Below are 18,477 nucleotides of genomic sequence, written 5' to 3'. Positions count from 1 at the left end.
TTTACATAGTAATTGTGAGGTGGGAAAGCAAACAGTCCTATGATCATTTGTTCATACCTTTAGTGATAACATGTATGCTTGTAGGCCTGTGAACCATTTGCATGATGACATTTTGCAGAATGTTATTTGTTAATTGTTAATAAAAAATGTTCATAAAAGGTTCAATAGTCAGTTCACTTTTGGAATTTATGGACAAGACAGCACGCATGCAAGGGGGTCATTTAAGACTAAAATGTATGACTATACATTGGCATTGCAAAGGTTAATTATAGTGCAAGTTTGCTCAGAACAAAACTTAACATGTGAAACAGATATTTCTCAGTAGTTATATTTTTTATATAAGTTGAATAAAATGATTGCAGCACAACCTGCTGTCTGAGGTAAAGATGCTAAGTTAAGCTGCAAACTCTGTCCTTATGATAACTGGATAAAACATTTGCATCGCTAGTGTGTCATAGCTCCCTTTTAAACTTGATTTTATGCAAACTGTAATGTTCTTTGCATGCAAAGTATTTAAAATGATCAAATATTCTCTGAAGTATACATGCATATATCGGCGTGAAATTTTAGCTATGACAAAATCATACAATTTTAAGTGATATATATTTAAAGAGCTATGCTGCAGTCTTAAATGCCATTGAACAACTTTTCTTTTTTTCTTTCCTTTTTCTTCTTTTTTTTCTTGAATTGTAATCATTTGCTAAGTTCCTGGCTTCTAGTAAATGTGTTGGTGGACATTTATGAATTTATTGCTCCATTACCGAGATCTGAGGGCTCATTTGAAGTGATTCATTCACTTCAGAGAGTTTAATGTTTGTACTTCATTACAGATTCTGACCATGACTCCTATAGCGAGTAGTTAACTACTGGCTGTGTTTTAATTTTCATTCCTGAGCTAAAAATCTTGCTTTTCTGTACCTTACATGTCCTGCTTATATACATGTGTGTGTGTGTGTGTGTACACGAGCATCATGGAGTGGTTTCCTAAGATAGTAAACCCCTTAAGATTCAACCCCCCCCTTGAGGATACGTTTGAAAAAAGCTTGTAGTGTTTGAAAGAAAGTTTGAAAAAAAGGAGTTCATAAGAAGAAAAAAAATGCAAAAATAAATGTAAAGTTGTGTTTATAACTCCATACATCTACATGTACTTTGAAAGCTGACATTTTCCTTTCAAACCAAAATACTGTCTTCTTTGAATTACTTCGGCTAAAAAAAAAAAATAAAAAAAAAAAATCAAAGCAGTTTATACTTTGAATCCGGTACAGAAGAAAAAAGCCAGGTTATAGTCAGCGCAGTGTAAGGTATTGCTCATACAGTTGTCATTTCAGCTTGTCGAAAAATGAATTTCTGTCTCTGCTTCTGCCACATGATGGAGAGAGACAGTTTAGTGGGAAGGACAGCCAAAGCTGTTGGAGAGAGTTGGACAAAACCTCTGCTTTAGTGAGTGAGAATCTGACAGCTCAATGCCAGAAGAACAGAGTGCTCACACTTCAGTCTGGCCCAGAACTGACAGCATCAGACATAATGATGTTCACTCAAGGAGCCAGGAGACACCTTCGGGCCATGAGACCAAACCAGCGTACCTTCTGTCCAATTCTAAGCGCCTCAATATGCTCCCACTCTCATTTCCTATCTTCTTTACATCTTTACCAGCCACAGCAGTGAGGGTGATGGTGGTTATGATATCAGCTTGAGAGTCAACACGTGTGTGTGTGTGTCATGACAGCAAAATATGATAGCTGAGATAGCTGCTGCACTGGGAACCATCACAAAAGTGGTTCTGAGTGCTTCGGAAGACGTTTATACAGTAACTCTCTGTGGACGGTTTCTTTCGACATGATTGTGAAGGATGCTGTTACAAAACTTCACCGGTGTGATAGCCGGGATCAAAATGAGGGCTGAGTTTGAAAACGGGTGCACTCGCCGGTCAGCATACTAAAATGTGCGGAGCCTCGCGGAAGTCGTCACTGCCCTAGGAATTTTTGCTCCTTTGTTGTCTTACAACGTGGAAGTAACATTCATTATTTAAACATGGTGGGGTAGTGTGTGTGTGTGTGCCTGTGTGTGTTTGTTGGGGGGGTATATTACTGTGTCATTTCAAATAAGTAAATCTGGTAATGATCTGCTAGAAATAATAATCATAAACAATTTGCACGAAAAAGAGAAGGTTGCAGTGAAAAGTGGCAGGATGATGGTCAGAAAAAGGCTTTAGTCTGTTAATGAGAAACTCTTCACGATCTCACTTGGTTGATTTGCTTTTGACACTAGGAAAGCGCTGGTATAAATAAGAAAAAAAATGTAGTTTTATTATATTTAGAGGCTTTGCACTTGAACTTGAAGTTTTATTCACGTGGCAGTCCGTCACACTGCCAGAGCAAATCATTGTTAATGCTATTAGTTAAAATAGCAGCTGCAGAAAATAACCCTGATTTAAAGAAAAATGCTGCAGCCAGGTGACAAGCGTTAGTTCAGCTATTTGTAGTAAAAGACAGAGCAGCATTACTAAATACTTCCTTCTTTCTATGTTATCGTAACTTTAGACTTCATACTCTCTGATTGTATCATGTCATGACATAATACTACACTAACAGGGAGGTACATTTATCTCATGAACTCACCAAATAAAGCACAGTTTGTTTGGTTTTTTTTTCCATTTATTTCTGCGACACTTTTTGTAACCCTTCTAATTAAAAAATAGTCAAGTTTTTTGGGTTTTTTTTTTTTTTTTTGTCTTTAGACAAAAGAAGGTGGGGTTGTAGGCAGAGGAAGCAATAACAATAATGTGACCACAGCAAAGACATGATGCGTGGAGGAGGGAAAAGACAGAAATAGAGAGTTCGATTGAGCATGCAGGGACAGGTGAGACAGAAAAAAAATTAAACAAATAGGAATGAACTGGTGGGACACAAGAGACTTGGAGTGGGGAAAAGATGAAAATTACTGAAAAATGATGAGAACGAAACCTGGAGGAGACAGACAGAGCCGTAACAACACGTTCCAGAGTTACTGCAGAGGAGATGAGAAGTTCTACATAAGTGTTTACATTCAAGGTGAGATCATGTGATCAAAGCATGTTTTTCTAAAAGGCTAGTTGAAGTTGGTCAAATGAGGCAAGACCAAAAGGGTGAAGAGGTGGTTCCCAAAGACAACATTGAGTCATGAAGGTATTTTCTGTGGAAGTTTCTCTAACTCATTGGCTGCCAAAGACATCAGTGCCCGGCGCACATGTCAAAACTGCTCCAAAATGAGCCTCCTGAGTGCGCGCCCAACATGTTGTATGCACTGTGATGAATCAAACCAGTTAGAGCTCTCTGCTACAACAATACCTAGCAGCCAATGAGGTAATGGCAACAAATTTATAATCAACAATGGCACCAAGGGTACATACAGTAACAATACCTTTAATAACATTAAAGCACAAGCAAACATTGGGGAACATAGACATACATCACCAATGCATAGAACTGGGACTGACTCACCATGTTGGGGACTACGTCTTCACTTTCCAGCAGTTAAGCAGTGGCTCTTCTCTGCCACTTTTGTCTCACTTGACAAATCTAATAATCTGCATTTAATATTGTCAGTAGAAGGAAACACTGGTGTGTTCCCTGCTGTACCAGTAGCTTTGATGACCAGAACACAAAAAAGCAAAGTAAGACAACAGAAATTAATTCTACTGTCTCTCAACCTGGAGGAAACTGCCAGCAGTAAAACACATCCCAGATAACAGAAGACTTCTACAGAACTTTTTTTTTTTTTTCCTGTTGATGTGGTTTTGTCTGAATGTGGTGTGGATATAAAGGACAGCGAGAGCTTTATGTGTGCACAAGTAAAGATACCTTCATTTGTAAAGAGGCAGTGGTAGCTAGACGAAAAGGATGTTGAGCGAACGTGTGAGGTGGCTCACTTGAGAATTCATGTAGAAACAGGTATCGGCTGCATACGCAACAGGTATAAACTTTTGGATGAACCAGTACTGATCTTGATGACACTCTAGTGTGAAGATGAGAAAATCCCTTTCCTTGACAACACCGTGGCCATTTGTTGTGCTCTAACATGTGTCTCAGTGGTGAGGTGGTGAATGGTCTACCATCCACTCAGTCACATTAAGCACCGTTTGTTCATTTCAGAGGTTAAGTGCGATGAGATTCAGTGAAATTTTTGGTATTTTTCATGTACTGAAATCATCTACTTCCACAATATTCTGCTTGCTTCAGTATTTTTGCTGCTCCTTTTGCTTGAAAAAGTTGTATGAAATAAATAATTTAATCCTGTCTGTTTAGACATGTCTTTTCCTTTCATGATAGGCAGGAAGATATTGGTTTACTGGAAATTATTCTACCAAAGTGAACATTTAATAGATTTGTTTTTAGAAATAATCAAAATATCAGACTGATAAATATTTCATGAACACACATTTTCAGTGCAGTTCTGCAGCTGACATAATTTTGCTCTGGTGGACGGGATTGGGAAGCTGTTGCGGCTTGTTCTCGTTGCAACAGCCAAGCAGAATTTTCTTTTCATGGGGCTACGAGAAGTATTGCATGATTGGTCAGAAATTTGAGCTGGGTGAGGTTTACGTGGGGGGGGGGGGGGGGGGGGGGGGGGGGGCTCTGGACCCCTTCCACCACCTCCTGGGCAGAAGCATGGCTGGGTCCAGAGTGGGATGGTTGGGGTCTGTGCTTGGGGGTGGATGCCGGTTGTCCGGATCTCAGGGTTCTCCTGGCCCGCCTCTTTCCTTTGTGTGGGTGGGGTCACATTGGCATGATCACTCTTCTCTGAACACGTTCCACTGTGTATGTTCTGCATGTGACACAGTCACAGTTGTGACAGCTAGTGTTCTTTCTATATTTCTGATTTAATTTGTTAGTTTCTGGTTCCTCTGACAGTCAATGGATTTGACCTCACACAGAGGAACAGTGGTTGGCTTGTATGTATATATATGTGTGTGTGTCTATGTAGATATAGGCGAGTGCGTATGTGTGTATATGCGCATGTAAATGCATATTTATGTATGCTTTTATCTCTCTCTCTCTCTCTCTCTCTTTCTCTAAGAGATGTTTTCCTTGCTTTTCTTTTTTTTCGGTTCTCTGTCCCTTTTCTATCTTCTTTGGTCTGGTCCAGCAGTACAAACTCTGTAATATGAACAATTATGCAAAATAAATAGAAGAATGAAATAAAAACCAGGGATATCAAGGGGATCATTTTATCTATAAAGCTCCCCTTCGCAAAGTGAATTTGCTCAGCAGAACACAGCATCCAGACCATTATTTTGCTTGCTTAAATGATGGACAAGACAAAGAAAAAATTAAATAACCAGGTCAGTTGTTTATTGCACATAAAAGCTCAGACATCCCCCCATAATAGTACACACCCTCACTCAGGCAAGGCTTCTTATAGAATATAAATGATCAGACCAAAATATTTCTTTTTTCTTGTACTTGCGGCAAAGATCACGCTTGTCGTGGAGCATGTAACATGCTGCACATCTATCCATTTGTAAAATACATCCTAACATGTTGGTGTGTACTTACAACAGACATGAGGTAAACACTGATATCTGAGATTCAAATTGGTGGCAACACATTTAAATCTCAATTTTTGTTGGTTGCTGGAAAACACATAATGATCCAACTTATGTAGTTTTTACATCATAATTGTACTTCACTTCTCTTGTTTAGCTCATTGTGGGAAGATGTTTCTCTCTTTTTTAACATAGCTTATCACTAAGAAAGCTAAAACATATTTGTAAACAATACTGGTAATCAACCAACATGGTGGACAAAACACTGGTGACATTAGCCATGTGTTCTCTACAGGCAGATTTGACAGTGGCTGCAAAGTAAAGTGGGGGTTTGCACTGTACCCTCACAGCAAGATGGTTCCCACACTGAAGCTAAGCTGAGACTGCAGTTTGCATTCCTACATGTTTTGTTTGTTGGTTTACTTCTTCGTTTTGAACTCCAGCTCCCTCCATCCAAAATACACTTGCATGCATGCAAGAGACTACACACTGTGCCAAAACTGAAGTAAAAAATCTTGTACCCTGCTAGGGTACAGCTGAAGAGATAAAGCTGATATAGCTTTTTCTGTAACCATTCTTGTCCCTTGATTTCTTATTGTGTAAGAGGGGGCAGAACATTTTGTTGCTCCAGGACAGAATAATGCAGAATAACAGCATGTAGGAGGTGACTTGGTTGGTGCATTTGTTGTCTTAGTAAAGGGAAAAGCAGTAGAAAGCTACTCTTTGAAACATCAGTCATCATCCTGTGGTGCAGCACAGAAAGAATACTGACACATATATATAAATACATAATTTTACCTTCAAGCATCTCAGTTAAAGTTTAGATCTTCAGGACACTCTAACCAAGTGGTAAAGGTTGGTGACATCACTTCAGACTTATGTTCAGGTATCCCACCAGGATCCAATCAACAAGAAGTAATAAACCAAGAGGTGCTTGATCTGACCTTTGAAGATCTTAACCCACATGTCTACACCTGACCTTTCATCTACAAAGTCACTGCTCTCTTCACCCACTGCATAAGCTCCACCAATCTCAGTGGTTCCACCCTAAATCCGTTCTGCAAGCTGAAAGGACAAACATCTGAAAATGCACACTGTCACTTTCATAATGTCATATAAAGACATACTGCTGCTTAGCTGTGTGTAAGGTGTCTCAGCAACTCCATCTAAATTAGCACTGACAACAGCTTTTACACACTGCAGCTCTGACAAGCAGGTTATCCATGTTGGAAAAGTCGGCAGGAAAACATCCTACAGACATCTAATGATGAGATTCTACTTCAAATATGTGCTGTAGTCACATAATGTTAACATGTAAGTTATAAAATGCTTCATCTAAATAAATAAAAATATAATACAGTTTATTATTAACCATACAAAACGCTTATTTCAATTAAGGGTCACAGGGGAGCTGGAGCCTATCCCAGTAATCTTTAGGCGAGAGCCAAGGTACACTCTGAACAGGGATTTTGCAAAAAATGTTGACAACTTAAAAGGTTTGCAGATGTTTTTGAGCTAAAGCTCTAATTTTCACAAAAAACAACACAAAGAAAAACCTTTGGACTGTGAGATTCTCTAATACAAGGGTCACCAGCTCCGGTCCCTGAGGGCCACCACTCTGCAGGTGTTAATGTTTCCCTGCTACACCTCACCCAAATCAATGCCTTATTAACAGGCAAGTGCAGAAAATGACAACAAATTGTTGGAGAACTTTTTCATTGGAGTGTGTTGTACCAAAAAATTCCAAGGACCATATTTGATTACCACACCTCTAATACACAACAGTGTTGGTTATATATTGTTTCACCTCTTCTGAAACTAAACGGTGAAGCAAACTCTTGTGGAAGAGCCACTGTGGGACATGCTTCTGGCTAACTTAGTTAGCTCCACAACATCATCATGAATGACAAGCTGCCATTTTCTGTAAAACTTTTACTTAATAAAAACCTACCAGTCACTTAATGGGCAGAAGTAGCTTGTAAAGCAGTATGTTCTGGCACTATGTGATTTTTATAGTATATATAGTATAACTATGACAGTCAAGGAAGTAGAAAACTATAAGTCCATAGTCAGAAAATTCTTATTACACTGCATAACCATGCAAAGAAAAAAAAAAAAAAAGAAAAAAAAAAAGAAAAGAAAATTGCAATGTATTGTTTCTCTTACATGTATGTATTCATACTTGACTTTATAAGTTGTGTAGGATCTGAACAGAACTTACCATGACCGAGATGTGCAGCAGATGCATGTGTTCATGGAGCACATGAGACGGCTCCCGGACTGTAGGTTGTGTTGTCTGTGCAAGAAGCTCCGACTCAGTCATGGACACATGAAAGTACAACGTCCCGTTTTCCAACCACTGCTGCTTCCAGTGTACCTGAGAAATATCTTCTCCCGTCCCTGACATCTCTGAGGAACACAAGGGAGGAGAAAAGAGGGAATCAGCTCACGAAATAAATATTCTAACACATGCGAAACTGTGTCTATTAAAAGCAAATGTCTTCCTAACCTTATTCTCTAAACATTAAACGAGTAAATCCCTGAAGAGTCTGGGAAAATGTCAAGCTCCAACATGACCATTAGGCTGTGATATTAGTTGCATTATGTGAGAAGATGGAAAAAATATTTGACAGAGAAGGCCAATTTAACCGTCTGATGCAACAATAGACCATGTCATGCCCAAGAACTGGACATAAGTCTTTAGATTTGAATAATTTAATTGTGTTTTTATTCAAAAAAGAGGGAGAGAGATATAAAAAAAGAGGGTGGGGGGGACGGGGGATTTGTCAAAATGTGTTAAATACATACAGAAAAAGAGGGAATGTCTGAGTCTGTGTGGCTGAATTGCTGCAAATGTATTAGTCAAAACCAGTTGTGCAAATACCACCTCAACATTTTATGTCCTCTTCTTTTTTGCATAAGCCATCAAACATGCTACCATATAAAACCATCAGCTTCAGGCCAGTGCTGCCACTGAGAGTCTAACATCAAAGGAAAGCTGAAAACATTTAGAAGCAAAGGAGAGGGGGATAAAACTGAAAAATAAAAGAGACAGGGGGAAAAAAAAGATCAATTGTAAATTTATGGGTCAATAGAAAAGGGAGATGGAAAAAGATCAGGTAGAACACCAGTTTATATGGCTGTGGATCATGGCACATGAATCTAATGCCATCCAGTGGGAGTGGTTGTTCAGTAGAGGAGTACTAAGAAGCCTGAGGGAGTCTCAGATTAGAAAGCTTGATACAGTATTTGTCATGTGGTGGGGGGACAAGGGCAGAGACATCCGTTGACATCTCCTATCAGTGGCAGGTAGCAAATGACAAATGGCTTTCTGTGCAGCTGGTTATTAACCTGCTGACTCGGGGTCAGAGGACATGGGCAGCAGGGGAGGGTTACATGAGCTGTGTTCAATAGTTCCACAGGCCTCGAGGTGCAGCGAGAGAGTCTCCAACAGACTCTCCCTCTGAAAATCACTACTTATTAACATCCGTTTCTATCATTACTTAAATATAGTTGTTTACTAAAATACTAGATTGCTTCTTGTTTGAATATCAGTTGAGAAATCAAAGACATTCATTTACATGTTATGCAAATTAGAGGTAATAAATCAGCGTACGTGCAGCGGGAAGAGTTTATCAAAGGAGCTTTTTGTACAGTCTGTGCTGAAGTATTTAAGGGTATCGTTTCAGTCTCAAAAACAGGAAGAAAAGCAAATGACCAATCTCAACATGATAATTTCTTGATCACTGTGGCACCCCTCCCCCTCCCCCCACTACACTTTTGTCAAAGGGTAGCCAAGTCTCAGTTCAGATTGTATAACAACTATGTGTCCACACGGATGCTGGTTTGGTGAATGCAAGCTCAAATTATGTATTTTCTTCTTAGTGAAACTAATGATTTAGCAGTGATATTTTTAATGTATAATTCTAAGCATGAATTTTCCATCTCTAAAACTAATTAATGAAGAGTGACAGGGAAATAAAAACATTAAAAAAAAAAAAAACCATGTAAAAATCTGGGTAGAATGAGGCTTTTTCTCAAGTGTTTTATAAAACTGGGAATTAATTCCTCCAGCCATTCCCTTCTCAGAGGAGATGGCTGGCTGTACATTTAAAGCAGCAAATATCAGTTTTAGAAGAGAAAAAGGAAAAGGAAAAAGGGTGCATGTCGTGGTTGCTAAAGACAAAAGTAGAACTGAAACAGTTCAGAAACAGTTTTGCTGTCAGGTAGGAGGATAGTAAACATTACAAATAAAATATCTGCATGTTCAACTGCCATTTTAGTTATTATTTTATTTTCCAAAGTAACCTAAGGCAGACCAAGCTCTGCAAAGTTCATGTGCACAAAACAATCACATTACTCTTTTTTTGGGATTGGCTCGACCATTCAACTCTACAATACATGATCAGGTACATTTACAGCACACTTTTTGTTCCCCTCTTCGGATAATTACCAAAGTCATATTTTGGCCAAACTGTGACATCTGCATAATTTTGCTCTTCATCATACCCTATAAAACCTTAGTCAGGGGTGTCTAAAGTCAGTCCTCGAGGGCCACTGTCTTGCAGGTTTTCAATGTATCCCTTTTCTGACGCACCTGGTTCACATTATTCAGATCCACTAGCCAAGAAGATTTAACACAGTGACTGATTCATTTGAGTCAGATGAGTTAGAACAGGGATACATGGAAAACCTGCAGGATTGTGGCCCTCAAGGAGCAGAGCTGAACACCCCTGACCTAAGTAATTTGCTAACGGGGGTAAAGATTTGGAAAGGCTAGGTCATTTATATACACAATATATGTAAAATATAAATATATATAAAACTTTTTTTAGTCTCAACTATACAATACATACATTCCAAGACCACATGTAAAAAATTGCCCTTCCTGACGCAACCCTCTGCCATTATTCAGCCTTGGGTAAGGGAACAGTCCTCACTGGTTAGTGACTGCAGCAGCATGGGGAAGCAGGACAACCGGCTCTGCGGCCTGAGCCACTGCCACCCCCTGGTTCGTAATAGTCCATATGCTTTTATAAAGGATAAAGAGCCATAAAATGTTTGTATTATTGATCAATTATCTATTATAAATAGTCAGAACTTTTGAAAATTGTATTATTTCATTATAATGTAAATATACTCTTATCTCACTTTGCTTTACGAAAACACAAATGACCAATATTCTCCTGCTTATCACAAGCCTATGAAATCCCCTCTACTTCTGCTGACTACAGGTTATGATCAAATTTTGTAGGGTGTGAAACTTTTTAAAAGCTATAACCACTGACTATTAAGCTCTTTATCTATATATAACTTGCAGGCAGAAGACATGCTGCTTGACCTTTCACGTGGATTGGAGATAAAGCTTTGTCTACCAGCCCAACAGTGGCATGCCCCCCGACATCTGTTACTGTGGTAAATGAAGCTTATGACACTGCCAAAAATTACCTTGGAACTTTTCTCTTATTATTTGTGCCTCTCACATTGTTTTATATCTTTCAGACTGTGCAAAGCGATGACAATTTGATCTAAATTAAAAGTGTTTCTCCTGCAAACAGAAAAGCAAATCATGCATTAATTAAAGTAATTACATGCAAGACTGATGGGCAGTAATAGAGTTTCTAAGGCTGCTGTGTCTCTTTGTATGATTATGTAGATGAATAAGCATAGCAAGCATGCTATTTTAGGACAAAACAATAGATTGGTTTGTGTGTACGTGTGTGTATACGTGTGTGTGTGTGTGCCCTTGTCTTTTATGCTATGAGGCTTGTCATTGGGCAGCAAGCCAGACATTAGTGGGCTATAGGTGTATGGCCTCAAGGTCTACTTGTAATTCATTAGGAGGAACATTATTAACGTGCATACGTGCATGACTGTGCACATGCAGCACTGTGTAAGTGTGTAAGTGTGACTGAAAGTGTTGTGCTTGATGTCAGCAATGCATCCAAAATTAATCCAAGGACAAACCAAAGGAAAGAAAGAGCCATGATGAACATCACAAAGAGAAATGAACAGTCCGCACAGATGTAAGAAAAAATGTGAAACATCTTCATCTTTGTTTATCAAAACAACTCATTTAAAGAACACAAATGTGTGCTGTGGCAGATCAACACTGTTGCCATAATGCTGAAGCTGTTAGATTCTAGTCAGCACACAGAGTTTGGGACTGTTTTTTAATTCTAAATGCCTCAAGCAGGTTGCAAGTATACTGGTTTTAAAATGGAAGCATCCAGAAAAAAAGTGTTTTGTATTTATTTGGGTACTTTTTTTTTTGTTTTTAGATTAATAATAATACTTATTATTATTATTATTACTATTTATTGTGCTTTTTTTTTCTTTTTTTCCCTCACATAACTATTTCAGAAAGGTCATTTCGAAACTCAAAGTCTCTGACAATCCCTACTTTGATAATATAGATAATCATCTTTTCCTTGCACACCAACACTTAATAGTAATCAAAATAAGACAGAAGCATGTCAACAGTATTTTCAGGTGACCTTAACCAAACCTGGGTCATATACATGATAGAAAATATTGAAATTAAACTGTGTGGTGTAAACAAGTGCTCACTGCCTGATACCATGAGGCAGAAACCTGACTAATGGCCCATGTTTTTGTGGGATTTGACCAGAATATAATGAACATGTCCATGACCTTGCATTGGACTAAGTTGTATAGAAAAAGGGATGGATGGATAATGAATGTGTTCGATGGAGACAAACGCAATGGCAAAGGTGGACAACAAATCTGATTCTGATTAGGAACATATCTGCAGCTCATGCACAAACAACAGTTTCAGTTCATTTTGATGCAGAAAAAGGTCAGTGGTTGGATGGCGTTGTGAATGTGCAAGCAAACATAACCAGTGTTTAAGGGAGACTCAGATTTACTGGATGAATCTAAATCGTCTCTACAAGTCTTAATTGGAACTGAGATCCATATTAAACATGAGTGCATCTTGTGGACATGCATTAAACCAGCATCCTGTCCAGTGGCAGACAGACGCTAGTCTAATGCTATGAAATATCCAGGTACCTTTCATCTGTTTGGTTTCTCTGTGAACATTTTCCTAATGAATAAATGGACTATGTCAATAGTTTTAAGCCTCTTTCAATAAATAAATTAGTGAGCCATTAAAAGTAGAGTAGACACTACAACAGGAAATGCTTCAGGCTATGTGGAACTTGTTGACTGACAAGCTGCTACTGTCCGGATAGTCAAAGGGGATTTGTTCCACTTATCATTTTTAAGAGGAGATTACTTCTTAAAACTCATTAGAGCAGCTTTCTAGAAATGCATGCTCACTGTTTTCATCTCTTGGATGTGGTGTTTGGTAAAAAACAGAATTTTACTCACATCATGGACATGTGAACACATGCTGCCATTAAAAAGGCACATGAGCTCTTTCGTGAATAACACTTTTAACTATTATCTTCATTATTTTGCAAAACTATTTTGCTCCATCAAAATGAACAAGCATGTCATAGAGACATTTTTATGCAGCAGCTGTGAGAACAATACCCACCTAACAATCAGTAACTGATCACTCTATTTGCAAGTGGTAGCCCTATTTCTGCACCCTAGTCCCATTTGCTCTTGGCAATTAACTCCAGTTTCAGTGTGTTGAAGATCTTGGTTAGAGAATAGAATATCTAGGAACATGTGAAGCAAATTTATTTTTCCATCAGATGTGTCTCAAATACCCAATGGAAACTAGCAATGCGAAGCTACGCCAGATGGTTTTGGCTTGTACCACCACATACTGATATACTCTCCAGATTGGATTTTTAAAAAATAAGAACATTCCAGAATGAGTTAGGAAACAATGCAGCCACATCACATGCATTCATCAGTCATGCTGCTTGATGTAAGGAATGAATTTATTCTACTTTTACTCAGGTTCAAGCCAAGATTGGGATTCCATTCAAGCACTGCTCTCCCTAATATAGTCTACACAGTGCCATGCAAGTACAGCAACCCAGTATACCCCAGGATTGCCCTCATATATGAGATGAATGCAACATTAGTAAAAACAACTCCATGGTTCTACAAATTGTCTGTGAATCCCGTGATCACTTTCTGAATTTGATCTCCCACTCCACAGGAAATACACGAAACTGCTACATTCCACAGGGCAGCTTAGCGAGTACGCGCTTCAAACAAGCAGCCGCTGCAGATGCATGGCTTCTCACTAAGAATCTTTGAGTAATTATACATTCCACCATCAAAGAACATTTTTATTCCTATAATGACTTGTTTATTAGGGAGATCGAATATACGGACCAGCCCCGTCTTTAATGACACCACTCACCATCATTGGGCCCACCAGGAGGCGTCTTTCAATCAGCGGCACATACACATTTGCTCCACTCTCAGCACACCACTGGAATTTTAAAAGCACATTGAATGTATTTGGACTAGGCAGGTCACAAGCAGCTACTGTGTAATCATGAAACACACAGTTTAAAGATTTAGGTTGGTCTAAAAAGAATAAGGTAACATCTATCTATCTATCTTTCCATCTATGGACCTGGATGCATGCTGCTGGTAGTGCGGTAGGAAGGTCCTGACAGTGACGTACAACAAATTGTAGTATATACTGTATCTCGTTTGGACATTCTTGACTCTTCAGCTTCATTTGCAAATTGTGGTCAATATTTAGTTGTTTGTGCTTGACTAGCTTGGCATTTACAACTGCCATGAACTTTAAAATTACATTTAGGTTCAATATTACAGGAAGAGAAAGAGAAGAGAGGAGCGTGCATTGAGCCTTCCTAAGAAACAAATCCAGGAGTTGAAGTTAGGAATATGTCACTGAATGAGACCAGATCACCTGTTACAGTAACATGAAAACTGAGTTTTGAGTTAAAATACATCGACAGCTCCAACCCAGAACTCAAGCTGCTTCACCAAGACACAACTCGACAAGTACAAGAAAGGTTATACTCCGCTGTATTAGAGGTACTTCACATCTATTTTCTCAAACTTCATCATATTTCAGAACAATTTCAATGTCAGTCTCCCATTTTTGTCAGACTTCAATTACACTTGACCCTTTATCCTGTAAGTGGAATACCAATCTCTCGCATTTTAAATCTTCACTGTGTGTCTGAAATTCATTTAGTGTGATTCTAAAAGGCTTATTGATGACACCAACAAAATCTGGAGGACAGATTCACAGCTCACATGGTACCAGGTACTCCGGCTTCCTCCCACCGTCCAAAGACATGCATGTTAGGTTAATTGGTTACTCTAAATTGTCCTTAGGAGTGATCGTGAGTGGTTGTTTGTCTCTGTGTGGCCCTGCGATAGACCGGAGAGCTGTCCAGGGTGTACCCTGCCTTTCGCCCTAAGACTGTTGGGATAGGCTCCAGCTTCCCCATGACCCTGAATTGGATTAAGCGGTTAGGACAATGAATAAATGAAATAAGAAATAATACTTTTTTAAATCAACAATCAGAAGAGTTTGTACCTGACAGGGTACAAACTCTTTGCAGCTCTATTTATTGTTAATAGTTTACAAATTTTGACGCATGTGACGTTTTGGACATATTTTGTGACGTTTTGGACATATTTTCACAGAACTTTAGAAGGGAGTCAAACAGAAATGTTACATGCACCTGCAGCCAAAATATAATTAAGTGTCCATCTTGAAAATGCATCAGCTGGATATATCTGCCATTTACTCATGTATGTATGCATGTACGTGGTGTTGGAGAGTGGACTGTGTGTAATTTCATTTAACCATTATGGCTTTACTTTTCTACTTTTGAAAAGTTAATTTATTCAACTTTTCCACCAAACAAACCCCACGTAAAAGCATTTTATTACATGAAATAACATTTTTTATTCATTTATTTTCTCTACATCTTTCAAGGCTGAAATTGTTGCTACAAGTTTGTCTTCCAGCATTAGTTTGTTCAGCATTTGTGCATTTGGAATCCAGGGGTTAGGTTTTTATCAACAGTTTAAATATGAATCAGTTGGGATAAACAAAGAGCCTAAAACACAGCAGATTGGCCAGCAGAGAAAGATGTAGCGCGTTACATCAACTATGATTATTCAGCAATTATTTCAACATAATTTTTTTTATTTTAGACCTCATAGCTAACCATTTTTTGCATATACTTTCATAGAAGAAGAGCAGATATTGATGATCAGTGAAAAGAAACATATATAGTGTAAATATACAGCATTGGGTTATTTAATTATTAATTTTATTTATTTGTTTAAAGTACATTTTTAAACAATTGAAAATTTTACATGAGAAAAATTACATAGATTATTCTTAATGTTGGTTTAAATTAATTTTCTATTAATTTCCCAGCCATAACCTCACATCAACTGATTTAGAAAAATTTTAAGTGCTTGCTTCCACACCAATGTGGTTAGCACCCATTGTTAATAAAATCTACAGAAGATATTGGACAGATACAACCAATCCTTAATAAATCCTAATAGATTTCCAACTAATGGGCACACTGTAAGAACAACTGATTTTAATGTAATGTATCTATTAATTTTGTATTGTTTAAGAGAGATGGTCTCCTTCGTGGAAGCTCCACCCCTGCTTAACCAGTCACCGCTACAGTCTCCTGCATGCTATCTAAAATTTGAACCATGACCTAACAAACCAATTTATCTTCTCATTCACTGGTATGTTCCATTTTTCGGGATCTATCTCAGTATCTTGACAGCTACATATATTTAAGCAGGGCATCGTTACGGATCCATTACCTGCAATGGTTGCTGAAGTGGATTCCAAGTTGGAATACCTTTTCTAGAGTAAATGAAAAAAAAAAAAAAAAAAGGACAGACTCGTGCCCATATGTGCACACAACACGTCCTCCTGTCTGTCTACACAATAACACATGTTCCCAAAAGGTTGGCATTCATCAGTTTAAAGGTGATCATAGCAGTGAAGAGTCTGTGATTGTGCAAGTCTGACAGCTCCGTGACAGTCTGTCAGCTCCGCAACAAGTCAGTGTCATCAACATTTACGGCGATGAAAGCTGGCACCCTAAAGGCACTTTGCTGCCTGTCATTACACACGTGGCGTAACGTGCCACTCTCCGGCTGACTGCAGCCCACATCTCATTGCTCAGTCTGCCTCTAGCATGGATGACAATAGATGAAAATTCAATAATTCATATGAGGGAATGAGGATGGATTCATCGGTTTCAAATGTCAACTCAAAATAAAAGCAAGGCAGAGAAAGAGAGGGCAGAGTATTGGAGAGACAAGTAGACGGAGACGAAGAGATGGACCAGGAGAAGGATCCTGACACTTATCAAAAGTATTCAAGAATATTAGCATACCTCCTAGACATTTAAATTCTACCTCAAAACAACTCAGTCTGCTGTGACAATGGCAACATGTCACACCTCAACTCACACCACTGGCAGCTGGTAAAAAATAATGCCTCCATGATAAGTGTGTAAATATTCTTAATGGTATATCTGTCCAAAATGTTAATCATACTGCACCATTTTATAATGGGGTGATTGGATATGTTGGAAAACACGGGATAGTCTGCAGAAGGATCAAAGGGTTCAGCTATGAAATCAACACCATGCAATTAAATGTCACCTGAAGGTGTCATTACAGACACTAATGAGAAAAATGGCATTTACATAAAGACCGATGGATATGGGCAAAATTAAAAATACTTTTTTAAATTTTTTTTTTTTTTCTTTTTAGTCTAGCAAAGGTCAGACTGTTGCTCATGCACATACACGGTAAACCAAAGTTGTGTTTCTGTTGAAAATATCTATTTTGCTTCACTTTAACATAAGTTGCTACGTGTTGCTTTCCTCATTTGTAAGTACATCTGCCACAAGTATGAGCCAGACATTTTCAGGCAATTTTGCTCACTTTTTTTTTTTTTTTTTTTGACAAACATCAAGAGGGAAATTGTGCTCCATTGTGCCTGCAGTCACACAGGGCATGGAGACTTGTTTCACTTTGGGATCCAGTGGTAGTAGCAATCTAACCCTGAAAATTGCTGTCCACTCTTGGTTTGGATGGCTGTACACCTACAGCAGCTCACTCCCAGAGAGAAATGGAACACAGCCATCAAAGCAGAAAGCAATTCTACAAGTGAAACCAAATGGTAGGGCCAAACAATTAAATAAATGAATAAATAATGTATGTATGATTATGACACTGCTGTTTCATGCCACTTTCTAACATTCAAGTTAACAATGATGCCTAGATTTCCTTATGAACTTCATAGAAAAAAAAATCTTGAACAAAAACTAATGTGATAAATTAAATTAAGAACCAGTCATTAAGAGCTCTCCCAACCCCGCATGGTAGACTGCTGCCACTACGCTCTTAATCAGCACTGTGGAATCAATTGTGTCAACTCAGCACCTGTTTCTCTGGTTGACCTGTTTCTCACCTTGCTTTCCCTTCGTGCTCCCGGATGCAGACAACACTTCATACACCTGACAATCTATTGTATCGGGCAATTAGGAAGAAATGCGTGAGGGGCAAATTACCATTAATGAGCTCATCACTTATTAAATGACTCTCTGTGAATAAAACTAATCTGTTCTGGGGTTTTTTCTAACTTTTAAGCAGTGGACAAATGTAGACACTCAGTCAATAGTGGTACGTGTGGAGGACGTGGAGGATTGATGGAAGATGGCTTCTTTTGTCTCTGATGTGTAATGTAATGTCTGCTCTGTCCAACCACATCAACGCTTTTTCTTCTCCGGCCATTTTAGCATATTCAGTTTTCACCAGTACGATCAGTGAGATAGCGCATTCTGATTGGCTGCTCAGCATGGCTTTAGAATCCATAGTTTCACCCACTTGTTTTATTTCTCTACTTATTTTGCTTTTTGTATATTTTCCATAGCCAACAGAACATGTTCTAGCGATTCTACTTTAACCACAAAGTCTTCGATTGTCATTTCCTTTAACGCAGGGGTGTCCAAAGTCGGTCC

The 18,477-nt window shown here is 38.5% G+C and overlaps 1 protein-coding gene across 1 annotated transcript in view; it reads right to left on the bottom strand.

The window, feature by feature from the left end:
• Positions 1 to 18,477, bottom strand: part of astn2 (astrotactin 2) — a gene marked incomplete at both ends in the record, with an annotated part of 274,064 nt that overhangs the window by 220,040 nt on the left and 35,547 nt on the right. The window contains one exon of the mRNA XM_079256074.1: positions 7,746 to 7,933. Coding sequence (XP_079112200.1) covers positions 7,746 to 7,933 — 188 coding nt within the window. The remainder of the gene's footprint in view (positions 1 to 7,745; positions 7,934 to 18,477) is intronic.

The sequence above is a fragment of the Telmatherina bonti genome (genome assembly GCF_933228915.1).
Source record: "Telmatherina bonti genome assembly, chromosome: 17".
NCBI classification, from domain to species: Eukaryota; Metazoa; Chordata; class Actinopteri; order Atheriniformes; family Telmatherinidae; genus Telmatherina; species Telmatherina bonti.
This window is presented reverse-complemented; position numbering and strand designations above follow the sequence as displayed.